This window comes from Nomascus leucogenys, chromosome 16 (assembly GCF_006542625.1).
Source record: "Nomascus leucogenys isolate Asia chromosome 16, Asia_NLE_v1, whole genome shotgun sequence".
Taxonomy (NCBI): Eukaryota; Metazoa; Chordata; class Mammalia; order Primates; family Hylobatidae; genus Nomascus; species Nomascus leucogenys.
In genome coordinates, this window is record NC_044396.1 from 69,725,354 (window position 1) to 69,738,103 (window position 12,750).

The window sequence follows — 12,750 nt, forward strand, 5'->3', positions numbered from 1 at the left end:
TAGTGTTTTCTTGGTACTAATTCCCCCCACCCCCCAAAGAAAAACGATTATCATATGTATCTATCTCAAACATAGAGTTTTCAGTTAGAACTGCCTACCTGGAAGTCGTAATACTTTCTTTCATGCAGCGACATTTTAGAGATAAAAGTTCAAGTGGATTTGAAGATTCGAAGTGGAAAACAATTTGCACTGGCAAAGTTGAATAATGAAGTTACAACTTATGCTCAGTTATTTCTTGATAATGGGTAGAGTGACTTATTTTGTTTTCCATGAAGTTTGAGCTTTTGAAACTGCAGGACACCCTACGTGGCCATGACAATGATGTCTGTGGGAAAAGGAATAGCAGCTTTGAAATATTCACAACCAACACAATTTTGATTAAACAAAGAACTCTGGTTTTTAATAGTTTTGATCATTAAAAAAGTTTAAACCTGCATAGCAATCATTTCAAAAATAATTATTTAATGTTCCATAATTAAACTGTACACAACCTAGTCTTGGGACACAGAAGCCAGTGAGGTGAGTTTGGAGCAGTCTGGTGCAGTCCCAGGAGCCAGGAGTTGAGTTCTCATTGGCCTTTTTTTTTTTTTTTTTTGTCATTCTGCTCATCTAAGTTTTTGGATAGTTGGCACAATCTGGCTCTGCTGATGAGTGGATCTGCACCGGGAAGAGAGAGCAGCTTGACCCCCGTCCCTTCTCGCTTCCCCTCCCCCACTCGGCCGGATTCCTCAAAGTCGCTCAATGTCTCGGTATTTCTTCCTCAAAATAGAGACCTGGTCTTTAAAGAGGACGGGGTCGAGCCTCATCTGAGAGTGGATCAGCGGCATGTAGCCAAACCAGCTGGCAAACGTATTCATGCAGCTCTGTCGCTGGGCAAAGTGGTCAGGGTCAGCCCAACGGGAAGCCCGAGAAGTCTAGGAAGAAGGAGAGAAACAAGCATAATGATGAGAGAAGTGCAAGGTGAGATGGAAACACTGCAGAAAATGGAGTCAGGCAAATGAGCAAGCAGCAGAGTTCGGGGTCTGGCCCGGCCACCAAGTCTCACCATCTATGCACCTGCTGAAAATGCAATCGCTGACACTGGTTTTTCCCAAGGTATGCTACGTTCCTCAGTGTTAAAAACACGAAAACAAAGATTCATATTGACTTTAATTCTCTAAAATTTATTGACTAATTCTCTGGTCAGTCCATGACTTAGCAACTGAAGCTCAACTACTACAGTGACTCAATCTAAAACCTCTCTTTGCACTTGGGACCAAGCACTAAGATTAACGATGTGTTTGTGCTTTCAAAGAGTTTTCTTAATCCTTCCTGTTTATGTAGTTGATTTAGAAATATCAACCAACTTTTAGAAGTCTATCTTTCTCTCTATCCATCACTTCCTTCCTTCTACTATCTCTTTTCCTTTATAAGGGTCCTACTAAATCCTTTGTTAAAAATTCACATATATAGTTGAAGAAGAACAAAATAGTGCCTTTTACATGTCACTCAAGGCTAGTGCTATGCAGCATCTAAAACTCCATTTTCTCTTCTGTAGCCTCCCCATTGACGTGACTCCATGAGGATGAGAAGGGGAGATTCAGTGGTATATAGGGCATGTTGCTGTATCACTAACTTTATACTAAAATCTCAAAATTCTGTTCTTCTCTTAACCCAAGAATTGTTGGCTTTCCTACTCGACTAAAACCCCCAAAGGTTACTTTTTAAAGGGCAATCAGCCCTCCAGAGAATCACTGCTCACCCAGAATAAAGATTAACTCTCGACAAATAGAAAAGATGGCTACCATGATTTTAGCTCTCTGTGTTGCCCCAAAGTTGGTTAAATATTTTTAGATCATGCAAATGATTGGCATTGATTTAAAAAGAATGCCTTAAATGACTGGAATGCTGAAATTTAAATAGAATGACTAAGCACATTGTCTTTCAATCCCTGTTTTTATGAAATATGGAAAAGATGGGCTGCCCAATTATGGGGGAAACCCCCACAAGCCCATTTATGTCAATAGGCAAGTCTTTAATGATGTATATATATGCATGTGTGTTCAGTGTGTTTCTTGTACTCACATTTTTAGAAAAATACTTTCATGGGAAGACACATTTTAGTGTAAGAATCAGTAAGAGTCACTTTAAAATCACAGTGTCAACATGCTCAAAAATAACACTGAAGATAAACACAAATGTCAAGTTATCTCTGAACAGCAGAATAACAAACAAAACACTATCTGTAAAGTGTTTTCATGGAGTTCATTTGAATCTCACAACAATCTGGTGAAGTATCTACCCCGGTAATAACATCCCCATTTTATAGCTGAGGAAGCAAGTTCAAGAAAGTTAGAGTTATTTGTTCAAGGCTAGAGCAGGGCAGAACTCAAGCTTCATTCTTCAGCCTTTATATGAGGGGAACTCGTACTTGATAAGTCAGAGAAAGATATCAAATGGAGCTGACTGGTTGAGTTCATATCAGAGTAGACAGTCCCAAATGTAACTTGTTTTGACCCTAAATGGATATGAGTTTGTGGGCCTTTTTTTTTTTTTTTTTTTTTTTTTTTTTTAACGGCAGAGTCTCACTCTGTTACCCAGGCTGCAATGTGGTGGCATGATCTTGGCTCACTGCAACCTGCACCACCCGGGTTCAAGTGATTCTTGTGCCTCAGCCTCCCAAGTAGCTGGGATTACAGGTGCACACCAGCACGCACAGCTAATTTTTGTATTTTTAGTAGAGATGGGGTTTTGCCATTTTGCCCAGGCTGGTCCTGAACTCCTGAGCTCAAGCAATCTGCCTGCCTTGGCCTCCCAAAATGCTGGGATTATAGGCATGAGCTACAGTGCCCGGCCTGTGGGCCATTTTTGATTGGCCCACTCATTCCCAAAGGGCGCTGTACAGGCAAAAATACTCACATATGCAACTAGAAATACTGTCTAGAGTTTACACTCATTCAAAAAAAATTTTTTTAAGTTCAGTTGAATCATTCAGGTATCGTTTTGCTTCTAGATGTTAACATTTATTCTGAGTCAATCAACATCTATTAGAAAAGATGCCTTTCTTATGTAATAAAAGCCTAATTCTACAGGACGATATCCATTTACTTTACTGGTCATACAAACATTCAATAAATTAATGTGTATGATGGAAAGAAGGGGGCAAATATAGTACCTGAATACACCTAGTTAGACCTAAGGTTAAATTTAGATTTTTTTGTAAAGATGTATGAATTACTAGAAATACCGTTTGGTAGAATTAGGCTAATCTATGAAAATAGCACAAATCCACCCCCTAAGAAGGCTTGTATGACTACAGTTCCCCCACTTAGTGAGTGTTCTGAAGAACTCTGAGTAAAAAATATTTTTAAAATGTCATGTCCTTAAATGAGATAATATACAGTTATGCACCACATAATGACATTTCAACCAATGTTGGACCCCATAGATGACTATTGTCCCATATACTGTAATACCACATTTTTATTCTACCTTTTCTGTATTTAGAAATATTTAGATACACAAATATTTATCACTGTGTTACAACTGCCTACAGTATTCAGGTATGTTAGTAGCCTAGGAGCCACAGGCTATACCATAGAGCCTAGGTGTATAGTAGGCTGTACCATATAGGGCTGTGTAAGTACACTTGATAATGTTTGGATAATGACAAGATCACCAAATGATGCATTTCTCCAAATGTATCCTCATTCTTAAGCGATAAATAAAAATATAAATAAAAATGTTTGGGCACATAATAGACAATACATCTTGCTTGAATTCGAATATTCTCTCAGCCGTAAACATTTTTACAAATCCTCTTATCTGTTCTTTCTGTAATTAGAAGGAAACAGAATTTTCTGCCAGACTCTTTGCTAAGGACAGGTCTTTCATCATAACCAATACCCAGAACAGTGCCTGGTAACATGCTCAGTAAGTACTAAATAACTTTTTATAAACTTTAAATTCTTTATAAACTTTAAATTTTTGCTTACTAAATTTAGTGAATGAAAAACTATCAGCTTAACATGAGGCCTAGCTAAGATTTCCTTTGCAAAAGCTAGATTTGTATATGTTTTCCAATGCCTGTTAGAACAAGGCACATGCAAAGCCCCTCAAAATTGAACTAATATAACCATGTTAAAGTATGTTCATTCAGATTAACCTCAATCCTGATGAATGCTCCATGATTTAACGTGAGTGAATCTTAATGCTCTTTCTTAACGTTTTTTATTTCTTTATCTTTTCTTTTTTGTTTTTTTTTTTTAAGATAGAGCCTTGTTCTGTCACCCAGGCTGGAGTGCAGTGGCATGATATCAACTCACTACAACCTCTGCCTTCCAGTTTCAAGCAATTCTCGTGCCTCAGCTACCCGAGTAACCTGGGATTACAAGTGTGCACCACCATGACTGGCTAATTTTTTGTATTTTTAGTAGAGATGGGGTTTTGACATGTTGGCAAGGCTGGTCTCCAACTCCTGGCCTCAAGTGATCTGCCGGCCTCAGCCTCTCAAAATGCTGGGATTATCAGTATGAGCCACTGCGCCTGGCTAAGATTTTTGATTTCTTACATATAGTAGGGGCTCTGCTCAAGATGAATAAAGATAGATGAAATTCAGCATATCCAGGTGGACCTGACACCAAGATGCTGGGGTGTACAAGGACAAGCAGTGGAGTCCACAGACCCTGGTATTCAATTCCCAATTCTGTCGCTAACTTACTGGGCAACTTGTGGCAATATGCTTAAATTCACTAGGTCCTAGTTTTCTTACTTGTAAAAAGAAAATGTTGGATTCTATTTCCTTGAAAATACCTTTAATACTAAAATTTTATAACTCAACACAACATATTACTTCACTTTTATAAAAGCTTTCAAACATATTATTTTAATCTTGTAAGGTAGATTTCACCATTTCCATGTTAAAGATGAGCCAACTGAGTTTCAGAAGGTAACTGACTTGCCTGCATTTTAAATGCTGATTCTAGAACTGAAAATTGAATATTGTGACTCCTGTTATGTCACCAAGACACAATTCAACTCAACTGCAAGCACGAGAAAACTGTGTTAAAGAGAATATGGTTTGCTAGACATTAAATAAGGTACTTACAATCAACTTTCATAAGTTATTTGTAGGGCTTTAATTCTGCTGAGGGCTGAATGTTTGTGCCCCCTAAAATTTATATGTTGAAGCTTGATTCTCAATGTGATGATATTTGCAGGTGGGGCCTCTGTGGGATGATTAGGTCATGAGGGTGGAGTCCTCACAAATGGGAGCAGTGCTCTTATAAAAGGGACCCCAGAGAACTCTCTTGCCCTTCTTTCTGCCATGTGAAGACACAATGAGCAGAGGGCTGTCTATGAATCAGGAAACAGTCTCTTGTCAGGCACCAAATCTGCTGGTGCCTTGATCTGGGACTCTCCAGCCTCTAGAACTATGAAAAATAAATGTCTGTTATTTAAGCCACCCAGTCAATGCTATTTTTGTCATAGCAGCCCAAATGGACTAAGACAAACTCTAAAGACGTAACTTTCTCATGACACCTTAAAGATTATAGGAGAGCTTTATATCCTTGGCATAAAGATACTCTTAACTTGTGTCTTCCTAATTATCCCTGCACCAATCATACACTCTTTTCTAGCTTTCAGATGTAGTTCATTCCTGGTTTCTCCTCATTATATGCTCCTGGGTGGAACACCTAGAGCAACATGAGTCCTCATTACCTGGGGCTGAACCACCAGTGAGTGAAGCAAGGGAAGAGGGTTCTTCTATACTCACCTGTCCCATCATTGTCTCCTTATACTGCTTCTTCTGGGTCACTTTGATTGGAGGCAATTTTGTCACAGCAGACACCAGGAAGTTCATGAGAATGTCCTCACAATTGGCCAATTGGTCCACCATGTTCTTCAGGCTGGCTGGCAGGTAATGGGAGTACAGGTAGTGATAATATCTGTAAAAATCAAAGATGGGTTTCACAGGGGGCCATTATCACATGATGACAAGTGGACTTCTGAGACAGAAAACACATACCCATTCTTTGAAACCCTAAACATGTCATGAATGGTGATGGTAATGATGATGATGATGATGATAACTATCACTTCTACGGTACTTGTTATACACCAGATATTGTTCTAAAGTGTTTTACAAGAAATGCTTCATTTAGTTTTCATAAGGAGCCTACAAGGCAGGTTCTATTATTACTCCCATTTTACAGATTTGGAAACAAGGCACAGAGATACAGACATACAGACATTGCTTGCCCAGTCTAATCTAATATCAGACTGGTGAGTTAGAAAGAAAAACTAAATACTTAGATGGCAAGATAAGTTACTTACACATGATCTATATATTATAAAGCTGCTTAACAATTTTAATCATTGGCTTAATCAGAACTATATTCAATATTATCCCTTGACTCTGAGTCCAACAATAGACTGTTCTATATTTGTGCCCTATAAACCATATATATTTCAATCCTGTTAGAGCAAAATCTGAATTAATGGGGTGGTCAATCATAATAGAAAACCCATAATTAATTTGAATTATTTCTCATCCTACTGTTTTTAAAATGTATTTATATACATACAGCATATATTTACAGGAAAAATCATTTGAGTGAATCAGATTCTTAGAGTGGTGGTGGCAGAAGCAATAGGAACAATGAATTTTCAAGAAGTGAAATCTTGAGACCAAGAATCAGTCAGCCTAAATGTTTATGCCTTGAGCATTTCCAAGCTATCCCTGAGATAGCAAAATTCCCTATTCTTTACTAAAAAAGACTAAGGCAAGATTGGTGTGTTCACCTTTACTATGACAGAAGAGTGGGGATTTTGTTACTGGTTGAGTGGGGAATGTTAGCTATCTACCCTCACTAGTTTGGCAATCTTACTCCAGTCCCCTGGCTTTAAAGACCAAATATATGTAAACAACGGCCAAATTTGTATCTCCACCCCTAAGCTTTTTCCATATATCCTTTTGGATGTCTTAGCATGTCCAAGACTGAACTTCTATATTTTCCCTCATACTTGTTCCATCTGTAGCTTTCCTCATCTCTGTTGATCAGCCCTCTAATCTTCCAGTGTGTCAGGTCAAAAGACTTGGAGTCATCAAACTCTACATCCAGACTGTCCAGGCATCATGCTAAAGCATCTTCAAAATAATCTGATCACTACTTACCACTGCCACCATTCACTTCCTGGTCCCAGGATCCCACCATCTCTTGCCTAGATAATGTCAATCACCTCCTAATAGGGCTTCCTGCTTCAACTCTGGGTCTCTTATAGCCTCTTCTCAACATAGAATCCACAGTGGATGCATAAAAGAAAAGCTGGATTTCTCCTCCCTGTTCAAACCCTGTCCTCCTCCCCTGTCACTTAGAGAAAAAGTCAAGTCTTCACAATGGACATCAAGGTCCTGCAGGATTTATCACTGTGTTAAAACTGCCTACAGTATTCGGTACAGTGACATGCTGTACATGTTGAACCTTGTTCGAACCCTGTTCAAACCCTGCCCTCCTCCCATATCACTTAGAGAAAAAGTCAAGTCCTCATGATGGACATCAAGGTCGTGCATCCATGCCCCCTGACTTTTCTGACTTCCTGTCACCCATTCCACCCAGGCACAGTGGTCTCCTCGATGGTTCTCAAGTATTCTGCCTCAGGGCATTTATTCTCGCTGTTCTCCTGCCACAACACTCTTGGTGCACATATCCTCTTGACTTCCTGTCCTTCAAGTCTCTGCTCAAATCTCACCTGCTCAGTCAGAATCACCCTGGACACCCCCAATCTGCCCCATCTCCACCTTCAGCACTCTTGATCCTTTTCTATACTTCGTCTTTTTGTTACATCAATTATCTCCTTAATAAACTATGGAATTATTATGTAGACTGTCTTTCTTTGTTAGAATATAAGACCTGCATTGGCAAGGAATTTTTTCTACTTTGCTCAGTGATAAATCTCAAGCACCTAGAACAGTGCCCTTGGGTGCTGACTTAGGTATTTACTTTTGTTGTTGTTATTCTAAATATTCAGTTACCTAATATGCTCTGAGTGTATTTTCACACTTCAGACCAACTGAAAATGTTACTCTACCATAATTTCTGGAAATGAAATATGCCAAGAGGTTTCACTGGTTTCAAAAACACACATTTGACACATTAGCAAAACTTAAGCGGGGATACAGACTAATTTTCCTTAATGCTGTTAACAAGATTTGGCCTTAGTTCCTATTTATGCGGCAGCCAATATAAAAAGCTATGTAAAGTCTGTAAGAGACATATCCAGATTCCTCACTTGTGGTAAATAGCAGCTCCTGTCAACACCATGGAGTAGTCGTTCGTCCACTTTGATGTGTATCCCCACCGCTCCTTAGAGTTATCCCAGAAGTGGCTGCGTGCGGGGTACCCCACAATCCTCTCGGGGAAGCTCTGCCACACTGTGAAGGCGAAATCTACCTGCAGGCAGAACACAAGCCAAACAAGCAATCAACAGTGTTAACAAATGTCAACAAAACATTACCTTCTCCCCACTAATTCATAATGCAAAATCCGGGGACCGTGGCGAAACATTAATTCTATGTATTCATCAGCAAATTAAACTGACTGCTTGACATTTTGCCCCATAATTATGCACATTTTAATGTTTTCTGTTAAAGAAACTTCAGATTGGTGTGGAAATGAAAGGAAGAAAAAAATTTGCTGATATGCCCTTTGAAAATCCAGTCTGTTCGAGCTAAAACATAAGTCGAAAAAGCAGTTGCTTCTTTTCCCCCTTCCTCAGAGGTGCACGTGCCTTGATTCACATGAGACACAAACACATCTGTTTTATAAATGAGAAATTTCCCATGTATATCCAAAGAATGAATATACAACATATATCATACCCAGCATATATCAAAGCCAAAGTGCCTAAAATAAAAGCACCCTCTTAAGAGTAAGAGAAATGACTTTTTAAAACACCACAAGTTCTAACAGGAATACAGAGCAGGTATCATAAAGAAAACATAATTCAGGCTTCTCAGGTTTGAAGATGCACAGTTTAAGAGACACTAGAAGAAAGCATCAACAGTGAAAATCACTAAGAATAAGTGGGGACAAGAACAACTGAAGCCACAGAATTATTTTAAAGGAAATGCAGCTAAATGTCTCTCCAGTGCTTACAGTAGCCCAAAGCAGGTACTTCTGAACCTGCTATAAAGCAGCACTTATAGTTAGCAAGTGCTCTGTTTTCAAATGCATAAACTCATTTCTGATTTCTATGATCATTTGATGAATGGTAAATCAAAATAATAAGCAGAAAATAAAAATAACAAAAATAGTGACAGCAAACAATCATATAATGCTCATAATTGTGAAATGCTTATAATACAACAGGCGCAGCTACAGGTGCTTATCCATTTTAACTCATTCCATCCTCACAATACCCCCATAATACAACAGGCGCAGCTACAGGTGCTTATCCATCTTAACTCATTCCATCCTCACAATACCCCTGTAAGGCAGGGGCTTTTACATTCTTCAGTTTACAGAAAGGGAAACTAAGATATAAGTTCAAGTAATATGCTGAGCTAATAAGTGGCAGAGCCAAGATTCAGACTCAGGCAGTCTGGTTTCAAATGTGCTATGTACTTTATCATAACTTCTCTTTTGGCTCTGTTACTCCAGTGTTAAAAGCAATTTGTCTCTTATACAGGCTATGATTCACCTCGTAATCTTTGCTGTATCTCTTCTGGATAAGCAATACAAATGGAAATTTCATCTGTTTGGCAAATATTTTGAGTCCTGGCACTGTGATGGTAGCTGGGCGACTGAGGGATGCTGCTAAGTCCAGGTCCTGCCCTCTCAGAGGTTCAAAAGCAGGACCTGTGATGGTTAATTGTATGTGTCGATGTGACTATTCCATGAGGTGCCCAGATTAAAGATGATTTCTGGGTGTGTCTGTGAGGGTGTTTCTGGATGAGACTAACATTGGAATCCATGGGTTCAGTAAAGCAGCCTGCCCTCGCCAATGCAGATGGGCAATATCCAGTCAATTCAGGGCCTGAATACAAAACAAACGTGAAGGAAGGAGGAATTCATCCCCTTTTTCTTTTTGCCTGCCGGCTGAGCTGGGACATCGAACTTCTGTTGCCCTTGGACTGCGATTTACATCACTGGCTCCCTGGTTCTCAGGCTGTAGGACTCTGTCTAGAATTATCCCAGTAGCTTTCCTGGGTCTCTAGCCTGCAGATGGCAGATCGTGGGATTTCCCAGCCCCCAGGATTACGTGAGCCAATTACTCATAATAAATCTCTCTCTCTGTGTATGCATGTATGTGTGTACATGTGTGTATATATATATATATATGTGTGTGTGTGTGTGTATAAATATATATATATATATTCTATTGATTCTGTTTGCCTGAAAAATCCTAATACACTGCCCTATCTTAAGGAAGACTTAAAATATGGCTTGTTCCCCAAAACTATAACATCCAGAGGGGGCCAGGCACGGTGGCTCACGCCTATAATCCCAGCACGTTGGGAGGCTGAGGTGGGCGGATCACTTGAGGTCAGGAGTTTGAGACCAGCTTGGCCAACACGGTGAAACCTTGTCTCTACTAAAAATATAGAAATAGGCTGGGCGTGGTGTTGCACGCCTATAATTCCAGCTACTGGGGAGGCTGAGGCACAAGAATTGCTTGAACCCAGGAGGCGGAGGTTGCAGTGAGCTGAGATGGTGCCACTGCCCTCTATCCTGGGCGGCAGAGCGACACTCTGTCAAAAAAAAAAAAAAAAAATCCAGAGTGGGGGGAAAAAAGCATCCAGAGTAGGTAAAAAACCTGGGTGGTGGAACCAACATTAAGAAAGCTTGGTAGGGAGCATGTTATCTCAAAGTTAAAAGATAGCAGGGGATGGTGAACATCTGCTAGAAAATTGAAATTAGGTTGTGATAACCCACACCTTTTCACCAGTAGTCAATACTAATGGCACCAACTGATGGGATAGTATATTATGCAGCCTGTTAAAGGGTCAGCCTGGCTGTCAGCACTCTTTGGGGTTTTCTATCATTCTTTGAAAAGGAAACATATGCACTAGCAACTACTACAGAACCCAATGGGGTGTTCTTGTCGCATGAATTTCTTACTATCTTAAAGCTGTTTCAAGTCATTTCAAAAGAACTCAAAAGTAAATTCAGATAAAACTATGATTCTTGTGATAGCTCTGCTTTCACACAGATCATTAACACATCAAAGAAGGCAAAGGTCAGTTTAAGGCCCTTTCTCTCAAAAACCAACATCTGTTTCCTTTTGAGCAGCATTTGCAGCAATCCAGATAAATGTAAATAACTATAAACCAACTATAATGCCCTTTATAGGATGCTGTTTAAAAATCTATCCTCAATGCCGCAGAGACATTTAAACAATCTGAGATCCTTAGAGAGGAAAAAAAAAGTGAACCAACATCTATTCACCTAAAAAAAGAGAAAAGAGAAATCCTTGCCCAGGACCATTTTAGGCAACACAACCACTCCACTGATCAGCAGGCAAAAGCAAACCAGACTGCCAGCCTCTTAGATTTACATATCATTTTCAACCCACGTTGACTTCTAATTACTTCACATACAACACATGTTCCTCCCAGCATGCATTGAGTGGTTGGAATTGCTATTCTTTGAAAAGAAATTCACCAGCATGAGGATGCATCACAGCAGTTGAAAGTTATTTCACCATAGGATAGGGAAAAACAAATCCTAGAGTGAGACTAATTGCCTTGTGCCCAGGGAAAGATAGAAGATGAATCAATACTTCAGGTCATAGGATGATGATTAAGGTACACGTTGTAGTTGTCTTGACCATTTGTTGCACCATGGCGGGGTGCTGCTTTGCCTGTGTTTGCCCTCCAAAATCCACTATCCACTCCTCTTGTCTTGCCCTGTGCCCCCAGATAATGGACCCCTATGGACTGCATCACCTGTTTGGGTTAGGTCAGTGGGAGTCACCAGCAGGAAAATCGAGGCAGGACACAGAGAGAGTTCAGTGTATCTCTTCTGTGCTCCCTCTCTCCTTTGCCATTAGAGTTCTGGCAGTAGCCATGTCCTTCCATGATCATAGCACTTGTAGAGCAGCCTCTCCTTCCTAGTGCCATCTCTCAGGGCCTTTGAAAGAAGGAGTTCCTTCTCTCACTCCTTTAGGCCAAAGGGAGGAGCTGCTTCCCGCTGTCATTACTCACCAGGTGCCTCATTCTCTCTTATGGGGTCTTTTAACCCCATCTACACCTCCCTAAGGAATCCAAAGTTCCTTCATTTGAATCATCTGATTTGAATTCAGTTTGTTGCCAGGACTCAGATGGATATAGCCTGGAACTGTGTAACTGAAGTACCTGGCATGGAGACCAGGACAAAGAAATCTCTCAATAAATACTCGTTGAATGAATGTGTTCCAGCTTCCCTTGCAGAAAGTGGCAGAAAAATGTAAGCCAGAGTGACCTGTACCCTGTATTCCATAGCTGTCTTTCCCTTTGAATGTTAAGCTTATCAACATCCCTTCCTCCTGCCAACCTACACATGACACAATTGGCAGTGTGTCCACCCTTAATCCCCAAAGCATGCATCCCCCCACCCTGCCCAACCACTCATTCAACAAGTATTTATAGAGCTTCAGCTGCATAGAAAGCATTTTAACAAGGTGAGGTCCAGGACATTTTGTCCTGGGATTATTTAGGTTGCCCTTTGACATAACATCTATGCAACTCTATCTGATGGCACCTTGAAAGCATCTGTGGAATTTCTTTTT

The 12,750-nt window shown here is 40.1% G+C and overlaps 1 protein-coding gene across 1 annotated transcript in view; it reads right to left on the bottom strand.

The window, feature by feature from the left end:
* Positions 1 to 372: 372 nt before the first annotated feature.
* Positions 373 to 12,750, bottom strand: part of EXT1 (exostosin glycosyltransferase 1) — a 317,861-nt gene continuing 305,483 nt past the window's right edge. The window contains exons 9-11 of the mRNA XM_004090799.3: positions 8,272 to 8,432; positions 5,756 to 5,927; positions 373 to 914 (exon numbers count right to left, since the gene is read on the bottom strand). Coding sequence (XP_004090847.2) covers positions 729 to 914; positions 5,756 to 5,927; positions 8,272 to 8,432 — 519 coding nt within the window. The 3' untranslated portion in view covers positions 373 to 728. The remainder of the gene's footprint in view (positions 915 to 5,755; positions 5,928 to 8,271; positions 8,433 to 12,750) is intronic.